Here is a 24940-nt window from a genome sequence, read left to right on the forward strand (position 1 = left end):
ACCTGAACATCAGCAGGAGAGGACTCTTTAAAGTAGAGACACTACATACTGATATACACCTGAACATCAGCAGGAGAGACTCTTTAAAGTAGAGACACTACATACTGATATACACCTGAACATCAGCAGGAGAGGACTCTTTAAAGTAGAGACACTACATACTGATATACACCTGAGCATCAGCAGGAGAGGACTCTTTAAAGTAGAGACACTACATACTGATATACACCTGCACATCAGCAGGAGAGGACTCTTTAAAGTAGAGACACTACATACTGATATACACCTGAACATCAGCAGGAGAGGACTCTTTAAAGTAGAGACACTACATACTGATATACACCTGAACATCAGCAGGAGAGGACTCTTTAAAGTAGAGACACTACATACTGATATACACCTGCACATCAGCAGGAGAGGACTCTTTAAAGTAGAGACACTACATACTGAAAGCTCATTAACTCACAGTAGTCTTGGATTCTGAAGCTTGTATCTTCATTGTGTTTTGGATAAAAGCCATTATAATCATTTCTGAAAAAAAGACATTTGAGTATAAAAATCAGTGACATTACCCTGCCGAAATGATCGTTTCTGTACTTCTCCTCCGGCGTCGAAAATTGCAAACTGTCTCGTGCCGTCTGTACGCTGCAATAATGAGCCTGATTTCCCCTCGGTGTAAAAACAAGCATTGAAACGGGGGTTAATCGCCGGTTGCAACACTTTTGTAAGACATGTATCAGACGAGAGCTGGAAGAAGGCCTAATGCTTCGGGTCTGGTTTCTCACGACACAGATCCCATTAGCGGAGTAGCGTATGCTGGCAGGAGAGTCATGGTCCCATTATGATCCTAATGCCAGCAAAGGAAAGGCTCATGGTCTCTATTTGGAGTAGCATGTCATGGCAGAAATAACAACGTCAAATTCATCGTCTTAGAAACATATTTTTATTTGACGAAAGTATCTTTTCTCTCAGGGTCAAGTAGAGGAAATACTTTACAATTTTGATTGAAACTCGTAATACACACAGAAAACACAACCAAGGTGAGATGTTAAAGGAAAACATTTACGAGTTGTTTTTCGAGGTGAAATCATTTTTCGGGGCATATATTCAAACTGACATTTGATCTCCTGCCGTCGGAAAGGAACAAAAAGAGACAAAAACCAGACTCAGTGCCGTAGATGTGACTCTACTCAGAACATTAATCAAAGCAACCTTGGTACATGGAGGTTAAAATGGCAGTGAGATTATAGCGGGTTTTTTATGTTAAAAAAACAGAAATCCTGAAGTTCATGCTTTTCGTGAAGAGGTTATATTTACCAAACGGGCTGGTTTGAACCATGTGAAGCTGTTCTATCTCTGCTCACTGATAGTAACTCATGTTATCTTCCTTCCCACAGACAACTGAAGCATGAAATACCTCAAAAACTAAACTACAAAGTGGTGCAGCGATGACGTAATGTTGTAGTCCCACCAGGAAGTTAGCATCACACCGGTTCCCTCCATAAAAAACTAGGATTTTGGAATACTTAAAAAAATTCTCCACAGTTAGGATACTTACACATTTCGTTCAAAAGATTAATCTCCACATATTAACATCAGTTTGTGATTTCTTAACGTTATAAAAGGAACTCCAGATGGTCAATGACTTCATCTCACGCAACGGGCGGTTTTTTAATTCAACAGTGGGGTATTTACTGCTGATTTTATGTCGTAAAACAAAATCTCTTCAGCTTGTGTAGACATTATTTTAGGCGTCTAATCCCAAAAACTTCAAAAAAACATTCGACTTCAAGGCGAGGGAACCGAAGTGGTAATATCCTGATTTGATTAGACACAACTAAGGGCAAGGGAGAAAATAGAACTTCCCCTTGGAGTCTTTACATTATAACTCAAGTGTATGTAAGCAGAGACGAAGTTAAAGTCTGTTCTTCTGAACTGTACAACAGCTATAGTACAGGTGGTACAACAAAGTACACAGATACTTATGAAACACATGGAAATGGACATAAACTGAGAGTTCAATTGGATTCGAGTCATGGCACCTTAACGAGCTTACATTATGTTATCAAATGTACAAAGAACTGGGAAAACACATTCAAACGCCTCGACCTGCTGGTTGCATTTATGACCGTAAAAAAAACTGTCGAGGAGGCCAAAGGAAAAGTTCAACTGGAACCCACAGTAAAATATTTAGCTGCACGCGTTGGCAAATCTATTCCAAACTCTTTGGCATGTACGACCAGCAAAATCCCATTCGTCTTTTACTTATCAAGATAAAAAATTGAAATAGAAAAAAAGTATCAAATCTTAAGTCTCCTATGGTTTCATTATCTTACAATAAAACGTTAACATCGAAGTGTTTTATGCCACAAAAAAAAGGCTGCATATCGATGCTACAAAAACAAATCTAAGCCTTTATTTACACAGCGACATCATTTCTGTACAGGACATTCATTTTCATTACAGCGCACATTCATGGCTCATACATCCGAAGCACACACCGACTCAAAAGCAGAACAATGGGATTTGTTTAGGTACCGATCGTCGGGGCTGATTTCTCTCGTCCTTTTCCCGTGACTGAGTCTCGTCACATAAAGTCATTGAGCTCTGCCTCCAGAGCAGCGGCCATTTCGTCCGCCTCCGAGCTGCTGTCTCCTCCTTCCTCGTTAGAATCCTTCGAAGACTCGTCAGCAGATCCTTCCTCTTCATCGTCCTTTTTCTCCTCCTCCTCCTCCTTGGCTTCATCGTGCTTGCGTTTGTGGCCCCTGTGGAAATAACAAAGCTGATTGAGAAAGAGAACCGTAAAGCCTTCACCTCCGAGAATCATCTGCTCCAGAATGAAACTGGATTTACAGCGTAAGCGTCTTATTTTAAAGTAACGCCAAAATGATAAATGTGCTTTTGGCTTTGCTACGAGATGGAACAAATACAAAATAAAAAGCAGATTCAAATGTGAAGCACACTTGCTCTGGGGAACTTCTGTGTAGCGATGCAGGAGGAATCACCGACTCGAAGGAGACGCGGGAAGAGCTGGAGCTTTGATGGCAAACACCGACGGGTTTATTCGGAGATTCGGCCGGAGGATTCACAAAACAAGTCAAAGAGCCAGAGGTTCTGACTTCACGGTAGAGTTGCCACGTCAACTCTGAAGAACTCTACCCCAGACCTGTGTGTTCAGCTAGTTCAGAGAGAATCATCAACATGCTGCATAACAGATAGAACCATAACACCTCTATCAGCTGACGCCAGCAGGCAGGAGCAGGGAGACAACACACTGAGAGCCAAGCAGCCACGGTTACGGGTGCCTGTGCTCAGTCAGGACAGAACTGATCAACTGGGTCAAAGCTATGGGCCTTGGAGAATATTTCCCCACCATTAGTGACGGGAATAGTTTGACATTGTGGGACAAACACCATAGCTCACTGACTGAGTTATACTCACTGTTATGTACGGGTCATCAGTGTTATACATGTATTTGTTTAAGTCAGGGGTTCTCAAAGTTTTGATGAGTGAGGGCTAATGTAGGTACCCAATATTGGATTGAGGGCCGCCCAAGAAAAAACGGAATCCTAAAATAATTCCAAAACAAATCCTTTCTTTATTGTACGAACCAATTACCGCAACTCGCGAGATGCCTTGTTGCCATGCAACCAGTAGTCTCGCAAACTTTCCACAAGCTGTCATTCATAATTTAGGAATGACAACCATGGGGGCGCAGTTTTACCATTCTTAAATTCCATTCTAATTCTTACCAGATACGACCATGGAGGATTAAAATGCATTTCAGCGTGTCACATTAAATATCGCGGGCCGCCAGAAACATTTCCGAGGGCCGCCATTGGCCCACGGGCCGCACTTTGAGAACCCCTGGTTTAAGCCATTAAACGTAATGTCATTTTGAGGTTTCATGGGAGTTAGATTTAGTGAGCTTCAGAGGTGCTGCTTGGTGGATTTTAATGGAGCAATGCTTTATTCCATTTCTAGTCTTTGTGCTTAAGCTAGTTGCTAGCTGTAGCTTCATACTGCACAACAGGGCTATTCAATGGGCAGCCCCGGGGTGATATTTACTGGCCCTTTGAGTATAACGTTAAAAAGTAATCTACTTTTTTTTTTAAAGATTTTGTTTTGGGCCCGAGTGCCTTTAGAGCAGTGCTTCTCAAAGTGTGGCGCTCACTGGTGGTCCGTGAGCGCCCCCTAGTGGTCCGTGAGTATATTGGTAAAATTTCATTTGAAATACATACATTTATTTAAGTTTTTCGCACTCTCGCGGGAATATCTCCGCAATGGAACGAGCTTAAGTTTCACTTTCGATTACATGATATAGCCCAGATAAACACCTTCATCACACATATTGCCACTTGTTTGTACCATTTTCAGGCGATTTGTAAAAAACGATGTGTTTTTGGATATTTGTGGAGTTAGGTGGTCCGCGAGTGTTTTTTTATTGGTTAAGTGGTCCTTGGTATGAAAAAGTTTGAGAAGCACTGCTTTAGAGGGTGTTAAATTGAGAGATGGAGGGGAAGACATTGCCTGAAAACTTCGGCGGGCTCGGGTTCGAACCCACCTACTAACTACTGTAGCGACAAACTGTCATTTATTGCATCTCTGCGTGAATGATTAGATAATTTCACCTAAATGAAATGATGTTGATGGTTAAATGAGCTTCACATGTCGGCCGACTGAGTTCTGAACTTGCCACTTAGATCTATAAAGGCCTTGGGGCTATATGTGCACTCCACTATGCTGTTGTAGTATGTACTGTATCCGAAGCTCTTAAGTATTATTCCTCATATTTCAAGCCATCTTTTTCCCGGCCCTTTGCTTTGGATCATTTTCATCAACCGGCCCCATTCCAAACTAATCGAATAGCCCTGCTGGACAAGGCATGCAGACGTGCAAGTGCAGCCAACTGTCCCATTGACCTCTCTGCAAAGTAGTTTCCACTTTACATGTATTGAATCATTTTGATGCCCCAACAATGTTTACCCTTGTTCATTGTTTTCTTGAACTACTAAGGTAATAAATAAGTTGTTTGCTAGCGTGCTAACAGTCACCTGGTATGGTCAGCTGGCTAGTTGCACCCGAAGTATATTGCTATGTAGTTAGCTCCAATGGCGAATCAAGCGATCTGCTATCTGTGTTTACTTTTGTTTGGACCCTGAGAAAAGTATTTGAAATTATTTCAGTAAAATGGAAGTTTTTTGGAATGTCCTGCTTGCCCCAATACGTTGTTTTACCAGAGCCTCGTTTAATTAATCACTTTGGTGAAGACGATGGGCTCAATGGCGGGCAGACGTGGTGTGTTGACAGCGGTTCTCTTTTACGCACTCTTAACACATTTTCTGGGAGCCAAACACTCACATGAACGGGACTGCTTAGCTTCGATAAGTAGTCGTACATCACAAAAGCAGTTTGGACTTGGTCACCTCGTTTTGTTTACCACCTTCGTCCTCCCTGGCATGGGAATGCAGGGCCCAAACAAACAATTCACCAAAACGGATCAAAGATGGGAACGACTCATCATTACTTTCTGTCTGCTGCTAGCCGGTGATGTTCATCAATGCCCTGGCCCAATGATCCACACTGATCTTGCGGCTAAACTACCAACTGTCTCAGTTACAGCATGTAACTCGCCTGTTTTACAGATACAAACTGCTGTCACAAACGCTGTACTTATAATGTCTGATTACCCACCTAATTTCCATACCTGCTCCTCGGATGTCTCTGGGAGTATATCGACTGCAATCGCCACTCAACCGATATCACGGGCCGGGCCTGATCTGACTGGTGTGGAGGAAGAGGGAGAGCCGTGGTCGCTGAAACGGTGTGCATCCTCACTAACCCCCGAGGTCGCACGGCAACAACAACTCCATTACACGGACGACTCCACGCCACGGGCGATCGTTATCCAGCCCCCGGGCAGCGCACAACCAGTCGATCTCAAACCAACAAACTCCATTCTTCCTGTCAACACTCTCTGCGACGGTCCAGGTAAGCGTGGGCCAATCCAGAACTCACTCACAACAAGAGTTGGCGCCGCTCGACGGAAAGCCGCAGGATTAAATCCAGCAATTAAAAAATTGCGAAAACACAACTTCTTTCAAACAGTGAACAATGCCAGAGTGCTGTGGGACCATCATGCAAAACCCAGTGGTCTGCTGGGGGGTCACTTGAATATCCGCAGTCTTGTACCCAAAAGTGATCAGATAAAACATCTCTTAACAGACTCTAACTTGGACTATTTATGTTTGTCAGAGACTTGGTTGAATAAAAATTCCCCATCCTCAGCCATACATATTCCTGGCTATAATGTTTTTAGGAAAGATAGAGCTGTGGGCAGGGGTGGGGGGTTACTGTTTTATATCAAAGACCACATATCATGTAATGAGTTTCAATGCTCTGCTGAGAATGAGCTTGAGCATATCTGTCTTAATGTGAGCCTGTCCCCACAGATGTCTTTCATTCTCATTGGAGTGTACAGACCACCATCTGCAAAAGCTATTTTCTTTGACAAATTACAAAAAATGCTTAGAGAATGCAGTTCTGCCAAGGAAATAATATGAATGGGTGACTTCAATGTTAACTGGGAGGACAAAGCAAGTAATAAGGCACTAGAACGGGTATCTAATCAATTTGATCTCACACAATTAATTAAGGGGCCTACTAGAATAACCACATCCTCAAAAACCCAGATTGACCTGATTTTCAGCAACAAACCTGAAAGGGTGACAAAAACCTACAATATTATCACTGGTCTGTCTGACCACAACCTAACTCTCATAGTCAGAAAGCTCACTAAATCCCGCTTCCATTTGAAACCCAGTACAAAATCTTACCAATTAAGAATACCCAAAAGTGATATTGATGAATTCGACAGGGAAATTAAAAACATTAACTGGAGCCAAATGTTATCAGGTACAGATGTGGATACCAACACACATGCCCTTATGTCAACAATCCAAAATATATCAAAACGATTCCTCAGGAAAAGCGAATCTAAGGCCAAAAATAAACACACCCTCCCCTGGATTAATAGTGACATCAGGAAATCAATGAAGGAGAGAGATAATGCTCTAAAGCACTCTCTTAAGTCAAATTTAGTGACTGATAGGCTTATATTTGCGTCCTTACGAAACAGAGTTACAAAGGAAATCAGGGCAGCTAAATCCAACTTCTTTGTTAATCTCATTCATGAATCTAAGGGAAATCATAAACAAATCTGGGACTGTCTGCAGAACCTAACAGGGAAAGGACATAAAATAACAAAGCAGCTGGAGATCAGTAACAATAGAACCTTATGTAAGGGGCCAGCAGAAATAGCGGCTATTTTTAATAACCATTTTATTGATTCTGTGAGGCTGACTATAAACAGTCCCCAAATTGGTCAAATACATTCATCACCTATTGATTATACACAGCCAGTCTTCTCCCTGACAGAGACTTCTGAATCCAAAGTTAATTCTATAATTTCTTCTTTAAACAATTCCAAATCAAAAGACACTTTTGGACTGGATTCTCTGTTTCTAAAGAAACATGCTACTACCCTCACAGGGACAATTACCAAAATAATTAACACCTCTTTTAGGGAGGGAACATTCCCAAAAGACTGGAAGTTAGCCATTGTTGTGCCAGTCCACAAATCCGGGGACACAACTGATGCAAACAACTATAGGCCCATTAGTATTTTACCTGTCATGTCTAAGATCTCTGAGAAATGTGTAGCTGAGCAATTGACTGGACATCTTAACAGTAGTCCTTTCACACTACACCCCATGCAATTCGGCTTCCGAGCCAATCATTCCACTGAGACCGCAAATTGTTTCCTTGTGGAAAATATTAAATAAAAAATGGACAAAGGAGGCATTGTTGGAGCAATCTTCTTAGATCTTAAGAAAGCTTTTGATACAGTCAATCATCAAGTACTCATTCACAAAATGTCCTATTTTAATTTCTCACCCAGTGCAATAGACTGGATGAGCTCCTATCTGTCAGACAGAGTTCAGTGTGTAAGGGTAAGTGGCGAGACATCACCACCCCTGAGGAATGAACTGGGTGTACCCCAAGGATCTATCCTGGGCCCAATACTATTCAGCCTTTATATAAATGACTTGCCCTCAGTGTGCACTGGATGTGAGGTGCAAATGTACGCTGATGACACTGTCATTTATGTCCATGCAAAAATCAAGGCCCAAGCTGCGGCCAAATTAAATGATGCAATGGTTCATGTAAATCAATGGCTTACTGACTCACAGCTATATCTGAACGTTAAGAAGACAGTCTGTATGTTTTTTAGCAAGACCAACACTGTATCACACGGTGAACCCAAGGTCTATGTGTCTGGGGAGGTCATTCAAACAGTTACACATTTCAAATATCTAGGCATTATCCTTGACACTACTCTATCCTTCAATAAACAAGTGAGAAAGGTAATGCAAATAACTAAATACAATCTAGCACATTTTAGATATATAAGGAACTGTTTGACAACACCTGTTGCAAAACTCTATATGACTGCCATGATCCTTCCCCACCTGACAGACTGTATGACCAGCTGGACCCAGGCGAATAGCACAACATTAAGGCCTATCCTGTCACTTTACAAGCAAGCTCTCAAAGTTTTTGACAAAAAACCAAAGCTATACCACCATTGCAAAATCCTGGACAAACATAACCTGCTCAGCTGGGAAAATATATTAAAACACACTGATGCATGTCTCATTTTTAAAATTCTAAACGGCAAGGCACCCCCCCCCCCCCACCACTCTGCACTTTTATACAACAGAAGAATTCAAACAGTAGAACCACAAGGTCTGCCCTAAGAGGGGACTGTGTAGTCCCTCTTAGGTCCAGTTCCTTTGGCAAACACTGTTTCTCTGTGAGGGCACCTACACTCTGGAACACGATACCAATACAGATCAGGAATAACACCTCTTATCATACATTTACCCACAATCATAAGAACTGGCTTTTAAACAATCAAAAATGTGAACACTTTTAACTGAATCAAGGTATCATGATATTTCATCTGTTTGCATGTGTGTTTCTTCCTCTCTATTGTTGTACTACTGTTCCTATTTATTCTTGTACTGCTATTTATTTATTGGTGTACTGATGTTGTCTGCTGTACTCTATCTAATTATGTTTTTATTTTCTAGTCTTGTTGTGGTCAGTTAACATCTTGCCAAGGACAACAGTTGAAAATTAGCCTGCTGGCTAATACTGGCTCATTTACAGCAATGTGAATTAATGTGCACTGTCCTTTAAATAAAATAAACAAATGAAATGAAAATGAAACGATGACAAAACCTGTTTCTGTAAAAAGCGTTTTCCAGCTAGAAGCAAAAACTGAGCTCTCGATGTTAAACATTGGGGGAAAATAGACCAGTTGTTTCAAAAGCAAATGAAAGCAATAGGGTTTACTCTCCAAACTAAAACGTTAAAAGAAAGCGAAGAACTTTTATGAACTGGCTGTCCCCCGGAGAACCACACAAAGCAATTAACAAAGGCCTGTTCTCTTGCAGACGGTAGCTGAACTCCTCCCAGGCACAACGGGACGTGAAGCCCTCCTAAAGAGCAAAACACAAGGAAGTGCTGCAGTGACGAGGGATTCAGAACAATCGGGAAACCAACACGGGGGCGAAAAAGATAGTTGGATTGAACAAAGAGGACGAGATGAGACAATAAGGCTTTTGGAAAAGAAAGGGAATTTGTTGGAAAGAAATCTCATTAAAATAAAAGTGTAAATGAGGCAAAAAGAAATGGACTTAAGATCTGAATCACTCGAGATGGCCACATTACTATCAAAATCTATCGAATAACCCACATCAATACAAAAACTAATTTACATTTCTATTAAAGAATCCATTGCAAATCCAACAGCATCTTGGGTTGTAACGTTTCCAGAACAATGAGTGACTGTGAAGATCATCAAATAGACAAGCTTCTGGATTCAACTTATCATGAGGAAGTACATGTTGATTGCACAACGTAATGGCTGTGGAATAATGGCACCATCTGCATTAACGCTATAAGCAGGGTCTACGCAGGAATCCTGAAGTCAAATGGAAGACCCTTTCCATACATTTTAAGGCTACTTCGAGTTACCTTGGCGACACACTTGACCTCACATTCACTATATACAGTATTGATTGTCCTTCCTCCTTATCTTCCAACCATTTGGACTAGAGATTTTTTATATATAAAATATATTTTTTTAATTTAATGTTACAAAACAAAAATGACCATGTTCACGTCTTAAAGTCATCCTGAGGACTTAGTTTTGGTTTAAAATTACACAACATCATGCATGTGTTGCTTTCTTTGGGCTTGTTTTCAGACCTGGCTGCTTATTTCTCTCAAAGCAACAGAGTGGGCGCAGAGTCTAATAGCAGCAGCAAGCTAACGAGAGGCTACGTTCAGCTGGTGACTCGGGAGTCGGGACAGAGAAAATGTCAGGAGTTTGGAAGTATTATGAAATTGAAAGCGAAGGCAGTGTAACAGCCAGATGCAATGTTTGCAAGGCGGAGGTTCCGCGTGGTGGAAAGAACAGAGCTACGTTCAACACGACCAATCTAACACGCCACCTGAGAAACAAACACCAACAACAACACGGCGAGTACACAGCGGCCACTCGGGTAACGGCACGGAAACAACCGACACTTTCAGAGGCTTTCAAAAGGAAAGAGAAACGGCCCCAGAACAGAGAAAAGGCCAACGATGATAGCTGAATTCATCGCGTTGGATGACCAGCCGTTATCGGTTACCTTTTTTTTCTCTTAATGCATTGCATACAGATCGGAGAAAAATCGGTATCGGCAGATTGTCAAAATCAAATGATCGGAATCGGATCGGGAGCAAAAAAAGGTGATCGGGACATCAATAATTTGGACGCAGACTTGCATTTCCCCATAACGATGTAGCTTAACAACCGGCGTAAACGGAGCTTCGCGCGCTATCAAGCAGTGAGTGTGCGACGTCCTGTTCAGATGACGTCAAACCCAACGGGATGCCATCAATAAACTCCACAGAATCCACTACACACCTACGCCATGACTACATTCAGGCAGACTGCAGAACACAACCTCTCTGGACTATTCATATACTTATTGAAAACAAGATACAAAATGTAACACCTTGGGAAATGCCGTTTAATACTTTTTAATAGCCTTAATTTTCGCTAAATTGATTGATCAACTTTTAATACTTGTGAAGACCCCGCGGACCCCCGGCTAAACCTGCTTTATCTTTGCTACTCCAGGTATGATCTTCTAGGAACACGTGGTTTCTGGCACAAAGCTTTGGACAACAAAATGAAGTGTCCTGTTCAGTGTTGCCGAATCTTTACCAATGAAAATAGCGAGCACTTGCTTCCAAAGTCATCTATCGACTTCTACTCTGAGCAGCATTGGGAAGAACTAACAATATGTTGATGATGGTCTGAATTAAATGCTATACGGTCACTTGCAGTCCCCTCTTTCACTCCCATCCAGCTTCTCTCCGACATCCCCTGCATGTAGCGGCTTATTAGCATGACGCTAATGAGGTGTGGAGGGGCTTTTCTATGGTTATGGTTGAGGACTGACACTGGCTCTGCGGAGAGAGAAAGAGATCCTCTCATTAGTGTTTGGTGCTGTCAGACAGCCTCGCTAACCTGCTCAACAGCGGAATGCCGTTGGGTGTTCATTAAAGGTCAGATGTCAGCTAATATCTGCGAAGAAGCGAGGCGACAGGGCAGCTACACTGGACCCCCTGCAGACCGTGTGATGTGGGTGTGAGAGGGGAAAGGTTGCGTATGTGTTACATGATCCGGTAAGTTTTAATTTTCAGAGATCCAGGCTCTGGTCAGAGCGTCAATGAGGCTGGGAGGTGAGAGCAATGATCATTTATTTGGGGAAATGGGAGAAAATTAGGCAATCACAAATGTACCACCATCAGTAATGTTGCCACTGCTACCTGCGCCGGTTGGTTACACGATATGAGTCACTGCGTATAAATATATATATACATTCGTGGGCGTCACTTTGTTAGAAAGTGAGGGGACACTTTTTTCAGATAAAACTACTTCATTAAGTGCCTCCCGTATATACATAATGTACATACAAACATATGCTTCTAAGCTGCAAAGCCGAAGCAACAATATCTTTACTATTCTCTTTTGAATTATTACTAATATTAAACAGTTCCAAGTTGCAATACTTGGGTTACCAGAAAGACACCAAAACAGTCCTCGAGATTGTACAAGTTCTCTTGTGCAAATAAAGCTCTTCTCAAAGTGTACAATTCATTGTTCGCACTATTTCCAGAACATTTTTAACAAGCGATCCTAATGCGAAGCGGCGCGGGACAAAAGTGGCCGTTTCCAAGAGGGATGGAGACATTTCCCCAGCGTCCCCAGCATAAATGATGTCTGTGTACATGCTGATAAGATGAGTACAAACCCCACCGCCCCTCTCTCATTTCCAAATATTAACAGTTGAGACGGCGGGGGTGAGGTCCTTCGTCGCTTTCTGCCTCGCATCATTACATCCAATCTAAATCCTCGTCTTTTAATCCAACCACCCACAGACACACATGCTCCCGCCACGCTCACTCATGTCGGCTTCAGTTGTAATCCCTTCTTTATTACATCTCTTCTGCGGGTTAAACTGCGCCGCGACGAAGGCAGCCTCGGCTTTATTTACATTTGAACAAACCCACCTCTGACAGGGTCGTCTTTAACACGTGACGTGAATGTACGACTTGAGTTTTCGTTTGGATCTTGAAAAAGTCATAGTTCGAGCTTTTTATTCATAAGCTGCAAAAGTAGGCCGATACAAAAAATGGCTGGATCGTTTATTGCAGGAAGGGAAGCAGTGCTGATGTTTTGTTCTTATTCTGGTAGGAAGTAGGGAGTAAGGTGACACGATTTGATAAAAATAACTAATTGGATCCAACAATTCAAATGGCTGCTTAGGTATTTGGACAAATACTGAGTTCTCGGCCAAACGTGCCAATCAACATCTAATACATATTTTTCATCATGTCATAAAAGGATGTACTTACGTTACTAGTGACATTCACCCAGTCACAGTGGGAATCGTGGCCTTTACGTTACATTTAAAAGATCCCAGTGGGCAAATATTTGAAAGTTCAACACCTACCCTTTGACAACACAACATCGATCGCCCTCTGCCACCATAGAGGATATTCAATCCCGAAAACGCACCTCGAGGAGACTAAGAGCGAGGATAAATAAAAGGCACCCAAAGGTCTACAGTTTACCACAGCGCCTCAGTTTCGCCGCTGCGAGGCTCTGGCGCTCGCAGCTCACGCGCATGCTCCACTAAAACCCCCCCCCCCGCTCATCGCGTCCAAATCGTGCATGTTCCGTGTTGTCCTGCAGCAGGCACCTTCGATGTCGGGGAAACGATCTTCAAAATACTCCGAAAAGAATCCCACCGGACTCCTTTGCCCCTCCAGCAGAGGGATGTCCGTGTCCTTTTTCCTTTTCGTCATTTCAAGCGATAAAAACTCTCGATCTTCTCTCGAATTATTAATATTTTGGGACGCCCTCGGCTCGCGTTCAGGGCGCCCGAGCTGAATGAGGGCGAGACGCCCCCCTGGCGGAAACGCTGACTGCCACTGAGAGACTGCTTTGACCATTTTAAAAGAAAACCAAATATCTTTACACCATTGCGAGATACTCCATACAAAATACCACACCTCTGCAGGTAGCAAGGGGTTAAATATCTTGAAAGTTATTAGGACCATCCTGCTTAAATATGTGGATATGGACTGCTGATATTAATTTCATGAACTTGTACGACGACAATAAAGGAATTAAGCGTTAACCCATCACTGTACCCTGTATGCAAGGGCTGGTTTGCCTTCACTAACTGCACGGAGGCTCAGTCACTGGTACATTTTCATCTACAAAGCCATGTTAGGGAAACTTCCATCCTACATCTGCTCCCTGATCACACGGAGAATTGTAAGTGGCTACTGCCTGAGATCGCATGCTGTGGTTTTATTAAATGTGCCAAATGCTAGGACTGTCTTAGGGAAGACAGCTTTTAGATGCAGCTCCTCTGTCTTGGAATAGTCTGCACATTAAATGGAAACTGAACAATCTGGTGCCACTAAATGTTTTAAAGCTCGGTTGGATGCTAGTCAATCGGAAGCTATTGGTACCTGCTTATGTGGATAGTTATGTAAATGATGCTGTATGATGTCCTTTTGTTGTTCTGTTTATGTTTCATGTGGAACTACTTGAGCAGGTCTCCCTTGGAAAAGAGATCAATGATCTCAATGGGATTTATCTGTATATATAAAGGTTTGAAATGAAAGTGTAACCCATCCAATAGTAGTTATTAGAAATTGTAGATATTTCAGTCTGGAGCAAAATGTTGAATTGATCAACCAACTAATTACATGACAACTAAATCTATTAATCAACACATTGAAAAACGAATTCAAAATCAAATTGTGAAAGCACATAATCGAAATCCCTATGGCGGCATCTGAACACTCAAGTTACCATCTCACCTTTCCTAAAGCCACAGGGTTTGATGAATTCATCCTTCAAAGGCCTCAGGATGCTCTAATGCTCGACTACCTTTAAATAAAGTGCAGTCCTATTGTTTTAAGTGGCTCCCTGGAGAGGTTGAAGGCTGAGCCAAATACCAAAGGGGAGAGGGGGGGGTTACACACCACTTTTGGAGAGATGAAGGTGAGATGGATCACCAGCTTGAAAGACAATATAACCCAAAGATTTTCCAGAAGCAACAATTCTCTGTTATCCTACATTTCCCCATTGTTATCCTTTATTTATTGGATACACTATGACAGTTGGGATCTTACTGTAAATATTGTATTATCTCATACACCTTTCTCTGATCTGGTAGTGTTCATTTAAACTAACAATCTTTGTTTTCTATGTGGAACAAATCTGCTCAAATAATCAGTGTTTTAATCGGGATTTAAAATCAATTCTGTCAAAACACCTTCATTGAAATTGTACTTCTTACTTAGTCCCTGTGACCAGCTCTCATAGTATGCCTCTCGTCCAATGAAATGACTTGGTTGCTCTATGACGCGTTGAACCCAATGTGAGCAAATTACTCTGAATTACTTCCAAAAAAATGTTCACGTTCTCAATTGTTTACGTTTAACGTTATATTCGTTCAGTTTGGGCGGTAAAGGACCATGTGACATTGTAGAGAATAGCACTGTGCACAATGCACTTTAGTGGCACTTTTAGTGGTAGAGGAGAATTTAGACTTGGTTATATGTATCAGGGAGATACAATACAGAAACACTGGCTTGTCAAGAAGTTGTAAATGTTTGCATAATTCAGAGCACTTTAAATCAACCTGCTATCAATCAAAAGTGTCGAGGCGGCACCCACCGATCAACTACCGTACTTTTCGGACTATAAAGCGCACCGGCATATGAGCCGCAGCAGCTAAATTGTCCGTCTGTCTTGCTCTCGTTCTGTCTCTCGGTTCCACTTTTACTTTGGCGCTACCTGTCTCACTCTTTTCCGGCCTCCAGCTTTTCCTGCTGGAGCCCGCCGCTTAAAGGTGGCGGGCGCGGACCGGTCCTAGAGCCCGTAGTGTTAAAGGTGGTTAATGTTACCTGTAAAATCCATAGATTTAGGAGGTTCCCTAGTGGCCGTTAGCTGTACAAAGAAAATGGGGAAAAAAGTCGCGGCTTATAGTCCGAAAAGTACGGTAATAATCATCAGGTGGAGTTCTAGTTATTTATCCCACTATAAAGGTCATTGACTTGGGAGAAAACTGGTAACATTCTTGGTAAAATCTGACATTTCCAACTCCTTCCAGGTGGTATGAAATTAAACTCGTGCAAAAAACTCTATTTTGTTCCTCAGAAAATACCACAAATGTCAGATTTGATGATGCAAAAGTGTGTGTTATTATCGACACAGATGGTAGGGTTATTACTTTGAGATGTTATTATCTCCATGTACTATGATTGCATTACGGGTGTCAAGAGGAAACGCCTGCTGGTGAACAAACGGCCTGCAGCTAGATCTGCCTCAACACACCATTACAGTTGCATAAGTGATATAAAACGACTAATATAAGTTGGGAAAAAGGCATCTGCCCCGAGTCAAGATGTCTTTCCATGAGACTGTTTGTTTAAGTCCAGGCAGCACTAACGTGGCAAGAGGAGCATTCAGTAGGGCTAAGGTGGGGAAAGACTTAACAGATCGGTCACAATAACAGTTTAATCTTGTGATGGATCGTGCGGACAAAGTGGTGAGCTTTTACTGAAGCTCAAAACGGCAAACTCTACCAAAGGCATCTCAATCCAGGGCTGGTGAGGAAGTAGGCAGAGAAAAATGAGGACAGGAGGAAGGCCTTTAAAAAGAAAAGCCTTCAAACGTTACTGATGACTCAGCTTAGAGCAAAAAGGCAAACGGGGGAAATAAAGCGTGAAAGACGAAGAAATGGAGCACGAGCGAGGGAGGTAATGAACTAAATAATGAACTCGACTTCGAGGACTCAAATATTCTTGTTTTTAATGCGAGGTTCTCTCACAGTCTCGAAGGGTCAGCGCCCAAAGCCCTCATCCCAAGAGATTAGGGTTGCAACATTCCGGGAATGGAGAAGATGGAAACTTCCCATGGGAATAAACGGGAATTTTCAAAATTGAAGGTTGGCTCTTCGTAGGGGAAAGTATATTCTATAACACATAGGTGTGAGCAAGCTCTCTGATTGGTCAATAGGCGTGTTTGATTCCACGATCAAACAACGGTCAAATAGAACGTGCCTTTTCACAACAAGTCAGTATCCCTCCCAGGGTTTCCGCTAGGATTTTTTCTCGCCGGTCAAATGTCCGGGCAGAATTTATTTTACCGGACAAATTTGAAACTTACCGGTCATATTTCAATAATAATAATAAGAGTTGTGTAGCAGAGTTTCCGTTAGCAGGTAATTACCGGACTAGGAGCAGATATTCTTCAGTTTAAAACTCAGTTCACGGGCTCATTTTTATATTGCTTCAGTTTATAATCGTAACAGATCGAAAAATTCAGATTCATTTTTCAATAAATTATTCCACAAACAACAAACAACATAATTATTACATTCAAACAAACTACTTGTAGTAGATAACGTACATTATTCAGAAGTTTACATCAACTTTGAATAATAACACGGGAGAAACGGATCCTCTCCCTCCCTCTCCCTCTCTCTCTCTCCCTCTCTCTCTCTCCCTCTCTCTCTCTCCTGACAGCACGTCAGTTTCTCAAGCAGCTCCTGCAGCCCGCTAAACAGAGGGCGGAGCTTCAGGTGATCATGCAGAGCTGCGTGTCTCGGTCAGACTCAGCAGCTGATCTGATCTCTCTCTCTCGTCCGGTTAAACTTCACTCGCGTTCATGTCCATATCGATCAGATCCAGCTCTCCTGATCGGCCTTTATAGAGAGCACCGATCAAACTATTAAGAGTGAATATCGGCCGATAATGACCGGCGGCCGATCGATCGAAGCCTCCCTAATTATTACCAGACATTTTGACCGGCAGGTTTTGAATTTACCGGTTTTTAATAAATGTTACCAGCTAAAAACCGGTAATTACCGGCTAACGGAAACCCTGATCCCTCCGCGTCTGAGAAAAACGGTATACCGTTGGGCCTAAAAGCAAACTGCCTGTAGTTTGCTTTCCAAACTGGAACAATAAAGCAGCGGAGAAGTAGCGGTTTCCATAGCGACACGCAGCCGTTACACTGTTACATTGTCTCTCTTTGGAAAATTGCAGAAAATGTAGGTTTGGGAGCAAATTATCTCACATTATGAAATTATTTTACGATATTGTTGATTACAATGATAGTTTGTGTTGTGCAAGCGCCTCGGTCCTGCCGCAGTACTGTTGTACCAATAATGACGTTCAAGAACGGCCTCTCGTGTATGATTGCTTAATTTTAGCATAATCTTGACTAAAACAAACAGATGCCATTCAAGTACACTTGAATATCCATGCCATAGCACACTGCTTACTGCATGGCTGTTGAGACCACACAAAGGCTCGCAACAGGCTCACACATGTGAGAGTGGAACAACTGGTTGGCTTTCGGGCAAACAGTCTGAGTCTGACACAGAGCCATCCTCAACAAGGCTGCACAGTGACACTGAAGAGGACGACTCCGGCCCAATCCCAAACCACTCCCTCGACCCCTCCGTGATGGAGGGAGGTCACACAGCAGCGAGCTTTGGGACGGCCTCCCCTCTCTCCGGCACAAACAGGAAGTGCCGTAACTGTTTGTAACAACGGTTTCAAATCAGCATCTCTTTGACAAAAAGTTTAAATGAATAACTCAAATAAAACTCCAAACATCTTTCATTGTGTTTCAAAGCTCTTTTAGTTTTAAACCTGATGTTTATAAGCTTCTTAGTTTTTGCAACGGTCTGTAAATATACACAACTTTATAATAAAATGCACACATTTACCTTTTTCTAGACTAAACACAGGTTTAGGTCGTTAACATCGCAGCTTATCAGTGGATGTTTGCTGGAACTTCTTGTAAACAGCTTGTTTCCTGACGGACACACACAGCGTGACTCCGGTCAGGTGGAGACCGGTCTCAAGTCAGCACCGCTGCAGACTCGCTGTCTGAGGGCTTGATAGCCCCCTCCCCCTCCACACTCGTTGCTTTGGAACAGCTCTCAATATGGCGGACCCTCCGCGTGAACGCGCGAACGGAGGGGTTGGGTGTAGGGCAGGGATCACCAACTACATTTGTCCAAGGGCCAAAATGTATCCAATAGACACAATCGCGGGCCAGTGATTTTTATATAGTCCACAACGCTAGTGGAGCACGCTCAGGTACTGCGGACCTTTAATTTATTATCTGAAACGATGTAATAACTTGTAAAACTTGTTCCAGTCACTTGCCCCATGCATTCAGCAGCAGCAGGCCATTCACTTTGATTTGATCCCGTTATGACATGTCATAATTTCGACAATAAAGAAATGCTACATAAACGTTATCTTGCACATTTTATCCAACCATCTCCGTTTCTAACTTTCAATATATTTTAAAAGAGATCTCTCCCTCACTGCGTGCGGGGGCGGGGCCTCACAGACACACTGCACCTCTCTCTCGCTCACAGACATGCTGCAGCGCTGTGCAGTGTGCGCACAGTTCTGCCGGTAATGAATATTACATTTTGTGAGGAAACTTTTCCACCAATAATTCCAATAAGTATTCCACAATGTATTCACTTCAGGTTTATGAAAGTAACTGTAATCAGATTACTCGTTTTTGAAATGTAACGCCAGCTGAATACAGTTAGCCTACTTGATTTTTATATTCTGCGTAACGCCGTTATGTATTCCGTTACAACCCAACCCTGCTTCTAGGCTACTGTCCCGCAGCTCCTGTCTCTCTGTTGGACTCCGTCGCCGCAGGGCTACTGCTGCGGAGCGCACAAAGCAGACTCTTCACAACGAAGGGTCACTTCTTCTTGAAGGCAGGGAAGGTTTCGCAGTACGCAGTCTACTGTCCAGCAGCTGCTGCCTCTCTGTTGGACTCCGGTACTGCACCTTACTCACGACGTTGTAAAAAAACGTCACATCCGGGTGTAGGGGTAGGGTGTGGTTTGGGAATGGGCCTCAGAATGTGATGTTGATGAGGCCCAGGAAGAGCCCATTGACTGCATTTTTGTTCATTTGTTAATGAGTGGGGTTGGGGGGGATGAGTAATATTTAACTCAACATTCCCGCTTTCGTTCTTCAATGAAATAAATGTTCAATAAAATAATTAAAACTTGTTCTGTTCTACTTTTTTTTTTTAAATCTGTTGAAATGTCATGTTTTTTGTTTAACTTTGCATCGAATATTTCCAAAATTCCCCAGCTTAACTTCTGATGAAAACTTTCCGGAAAGTTACCGGAAATGTTCCGCCCCTTTGCAACCCTACAAGAGAACTTAAACCATTTCCCCAATAGATCTACGGACAGTATTCGGCAATCAGGTTTGGACAAAATCAGAAGTGAAGGAATTAAGTATGAAGATATGGCGCAAAAGCCGTCATGTAGCTGGTTTGTTACTTGTTGTTGACATGAGTCTCTTCATGTGACTTGGTTTGTCTCATGATTTGGAGTTGGCTCAAACCGTAAATCCATCCATCTTTTACTGCTTATCCAGGGTTCGGAGAAAGCTCAAACCACATCAACGGGCTCCTTTCTACGCCAAGAAGCACCGGTTCTACTTTGAGTATCTTCCGACTTATCTTATCCCCAAGGGAGGTGTCATCCGCCCTCGAGAGAAAAACCCATTTCAGCCGCTTGGATCCGCAATCTCGTCCGTTTTGGTCATGACCCATCCTTCATGACCGCGGGTGAGAGTGGGAACAAAGATGGACGGATAGATTGAGAGCTTTGCCTTCTGGTTCTTCTCTCTCTTTGTGATGGTCCAGTAAAGCTACGGGGGCGGTGATACTCCAACCAATCTCACGCTCCATTGTCCTCTCACTTGAGAAAAAGACCCGGAGATACTGGAACTCCATCACTTTGGGTAAGGACTCGAGTCCATTGGCTAAGCCTTACGGTACGTCCACACAGCAGCTTCAGAAGAAACTTCGCTTCTCTGCCCATTGACTTTGAATGGGCATGACGTCACTTTGCCTCGCTTTTCGCCGAACTGCATTGTGGGTGAGCGAAGCGAAGATTTCCAGGATGTCCAGGATTCAAAAGTTGAGCAATGTTCAACTTTTGAAGCTGAGCTGGAAGCGCCAGCCAATCAAACACGTTTATGCAAATCTGACAGTAGAAGCGCTAGCCAATCAAACCGCGTGTAAGCAGGGAGAACCAGACCGCAGTTCATTTCCTCATATTCCAAACGAGAAGTTACGGTAGCAAATCACCCGGTTCTTTACGACCAGAACTATTAACGCGATACAAACCGGAGGAACCAGGCATGGAGGGAGGTGGCAGAGACAGTGGGGGAAACTGGTAGGGTTTCGCCTGTTTGGGGAGTTTATATAAATATATATTGCTCGCATAAAATCCCCGGGGTTTTTTGCTTTGTATGTCGGGGGCGGGAGATTCATGTGATTGGTTGTTGGTCGCGTTGCTCGCAAAAAATCCCCAAGCTGTCAGACACGCCCAGCTCCAAGATTTTCGAAAAGCTGCTGTGTGGACGTACCCTTATCCATTAAATGAACTGATTTGGTCCTTTGTGTTCTACAGTTTCCCGTGGTAGGTTCAGGGACGCAGTGCATGTGTGAAAGAGACCTTGAATACGATCAATACAGTAATCTTTTCAGACTTCACAATCGTTTTCCATGCATGAGTCGATAAGTTACAAAGTCCAAAGCTTTTTCTGTTTACAGACGTATTGCAGCCTGCAGAAGGGATAGTAGCATCGCAGGTCACTTTACATCACTGGCTGTCCCCTATAATCCCGTATCATTTAAAGCAGATGTGTCAAACGCAGATGTATTCCGCTTTATACACTCCCTGATGTTTTCATCAGCTCAATATGCAGCGAGCTGATAAGCAGTGCAGTTAAACGATTGTTTCTCATAGAGATATCATCTTCCCCTGACTCTCATTATATTATCCTGCTATGAAAACTGACAAACAGGAGGATAAAAGGACGGCGCCAGTGTGGGGGTTTTATGAGATACTTGTCAGTTCTTTCAAGCAACGTTTCAAAAGCAAGCCGACTTTCTACTGTGTCGCAAAAATGAGAAACAGAAATGCATGACGGTGCAATAACAAGGATTAACAACATAACTAAGTTGTTTTTTGAAGCATCATCCTTTTAATGCCTTGTGAAAATAACATGTTGTAAGAGATTTTAGGAAGGACGCCTCGGCACTGACTGTTAAAGCAAAGAGGGAATCTTGTATTGAAAAGAATATCTCTAAAAGACATCCGTTGGTTTGTGTAATGCACACTGCAGAAGCTTGAAGAGATATCTGAATGATTACAGCAAGCAATACCCGTTTCCATTAACAAGTGGGTGTGTTCCTAAAATACAGACTTTAGATATTGGAAAGCTAAGCATTAACATGAAGATTATATCGGTCCTAAAGTTTAACGGCCCGTCTACACTACAGGCATCAACAAATCTTGAAGCTGGGCGTGTCTGAGGCTTGGCGATTTCTCACGCCCAAGGCGACCAACAACCAATCAGGAATCTCCCGCCCCCGGCATACAAAGCAATAGCAAAGTTAAAACGAAGTAAACTGGATATAAACTCCCCAAACAGGCGAAAACCTACCAGTTCCACCCACTGTCTCTGCCCCCTCCCTCCATGCCTCGCTCCTCCGGTTTGTATCCCGGTAGATGAACAGAGACTGATCATTCAGCACCGGCTGATTCACTACCGCTCCATTTTTTTGAATATGAGGAAATGACCTGCGTAGTCTCTCCCAGCATACACGCGGTTTGATTGGCTAGCGCTTGTACTGTCAGATTTGCATACGCGGGATTTAATTGGCTGATGCCAAGCATCGAGCCTCAAAAGTTGAACATTGCTCAACTTTTGATGCTCGCGATGCTTGCAAAGCCACGCTCCCCACAATGCAGTTCGGCGAAGATTCAAAATCAACTACGTCACCCCATTCAAGTGAATGGGCGAAGCGTTGAAAGCATTTTCCGATGCCTGTAGTGTAGACGGGCCGTAAGAATATACTAAATTGAGTGAAAAGACGCAAATGCATGTCAGAAAGGTTCAAGACTCTGAAGGAAGTAACATTCTTGCTTCTACCATACAAGAAAACTGCATTATTCCGGCCACTATGTAATGTTAGCTGCAATGTGTCGCATAAAGGAATAATAAGAAAGCCCAATTAAACTTTAACGGTCATGGCTCTTTTCCACATTTGAAACTATTTGATCGAATGGTAGGAACTGTGCGGACTCAAGCTAATATTTTCTGTTGTGATACGATTGTCATACATACGAGATCCAATGTTTTCTTGACTCAAACCAGTAATCATGTGCAGAGTTTGAATTACTCAAGGCTTTAGGAGTAGCCCTATGTGTTAAGGGTGGGAGGTTTTTGTACACATGCATGAACGTGTCCGCCTTCATGCAAAAGTACATAGCAAGAAAGAAATAGAATAACTGATCGAGCGTGACTATGGTATGCTTTGCTTTGACAAAGAGACCAGACCGATGATGCATCCCATGACTAATTATGGAAATGCTCACAGCCTTAAATATTGACGTCATAAACTGAGAGCCCTGCCAAACACTGCATGAATGGACAGCGTGTGTGTTATTGGACACACATTAATTGGAAAATGGGATAAAATAAACATGTCGACAAGTGCAATATTACTGGAAGAGCCTATTTGAAATATCTAGAGCCAAAAAAAACAGAAACAATGAATTTCTATAGAAAGAAACAATTATGTATATCTCAAACCTATCTTTTTCAAACGGGGTTTTCTTGGGAACTCATGTCTAGTTCAGGAGAGTAGTACCCTGAGTGTGTGTAGGTTACTTGTAGACTTTGCCTGCATTGTGTTGTACAGGAAACAGTCAATACAAAAACAACTAATATATGACTGTCCCGTTGCTAGGTAATACTTCTGATATTTACACTCTACTTAACATAAAGTTCAAACTGTCTTTACACTAGAACGTAGATTTCACACACAGAAGAGAAACCTCGCTCACAGTGAGGTCCCACAGCAACGAGCGTCACAAAGGTGTGATGCAGTGTGTCAACGGTGTGATTCACTGCCGGTCTCATTTATATCTCCCCAGTCACCATGTCTGCATCAAAACACCCCCATTTCTGTCTCGTCTCCAGGATCAGATTAAAGACCCCAGGCGTCCTTTCACATACGGTACTTCTTTCTCTCCGTCTGCTGCGAAGTGGCAGCCTTGGTTTTTTGAGAAGGCTGTAGCCTGTAGGTATCTTTTCACAGGAGTTTCAGACAGATTTGGACGACTTCAAAGAGAAAGAGGGGAAAAGCTAAACTTACTGCTGCTCTACTTTCACAGGTTGGCAAGGTGGGACATTAGTTGAAGACACAATCCCTATAGGAGGAGATCCTTGGGACAAAGCGTTCAATTCGGCAATAAATAACCATTAAAGTGTCAGTCTGTGTTTGAGAAAAGCGACTCTTGAAAGAAGACTTGAATGCTAAAGACTGGGGTTCTCTTTAAGGAAGTTGTGTTTGGGCCAGTTCCAAAGCGGCTTCATTCATTTAGAAGCTCAGAGTGTCCCTGCTCATGAAATAATGACAAGTTTTCGCTTTGGAGTTTGGCGACTGTGCACTTTACATGAGATATGCAAACAACCCGGCTGTCTGCTTTACCTCTCACATCTCGCAAGTATTACTTAAGCAAGCTGACGAGTAAAGGTGACACATGAAAGCTCGGCTGAGGAATGATATATATTAGTAGATTGAAAGATAATAAGGGTTCAAACCAAAGCTCAGATGGCGATGAGTGCCCTTGATGGTGATAGCAACTCAATGTACATGCAGTGTTAGTCAAACAAAGTAATCGATGATTATCAACACGCTTCACTTCATATGTTTGTTCCTAAAGGGGCGTGACTTTGTGTCCAGTCATTTGGAAAAAGTTAATAGTTAATCAATGTACAAAGGTCATGTCAAGAATCAAGTAAAGCAATAGCTAGTGTGTCTGGTACATGAAATACAGACATGTTGTGTTTGCGTATTTATTGTGTAAGTTAAAAAGGGGAACCTTGTCTATAAAGCACTGCACTTTGAAAATATTCGGGACAAACAATACATAGTGCTTAAGATATATTTTAAAAAGCTAGCCTGGCTTAGTCTAAAGTTAAATCTGCCGATCAGCAACTATAAAGGTTACTTAACATGTTTTGATATGGTTTTAGGGAAGATTATGTTCTGGACTATTTCTTGTTCGAGTGCTAATAGGTAGATTTTTGTTATATTTGTTCAAAGCTAAGTGTCTACTAGGGCTGCACGATTTGGGGAAATAAT

The 24940-nt window shown here is 42.6% G+C and overlaps 1 protein-coding gene across 1 annotated transcript in view; it reads right to left on the reverse strand.

Moving 5' to 3' along the window:
* Nucleotides 1-920: 920 nt before the first annotated feature.
* Nucleotides 921-24940, reverse strand: part of ctdp1 (CTD (carboxy-terminal domain, RNA polymerase II, polypeptide A) phosphatase, subunit 1) — a 120059-nt gene continuing 96039 nt past the window's right edge. Inside the window, exon 11 of the mRNA XM_034094173.1 lies at nt 921-2765. Coding sequence (XP_033950064.1) covers nt 2588-2765 — 178 coding nt within the window. The 3' untranslated portion in view covers nt 921-2587. The remainder of the gene's footprint in view (nt 2766-24940) is intronic.

Source organism: Pseudochaenichthys georgianus, chromosome 11 (assembly GCF_902827115.2).
Source record: "Pseudochaenichthys georgianus chromosome 11, fPseGeo1.2, whole genome shotgun sequence".
Lineage (NCBI taxonomy): Eukaryota > Metazoa > Chordata > Actinopteri > Perciformes > Channichthyidae > Pseudochaenichthys > Pseudochaenichthys georgianus.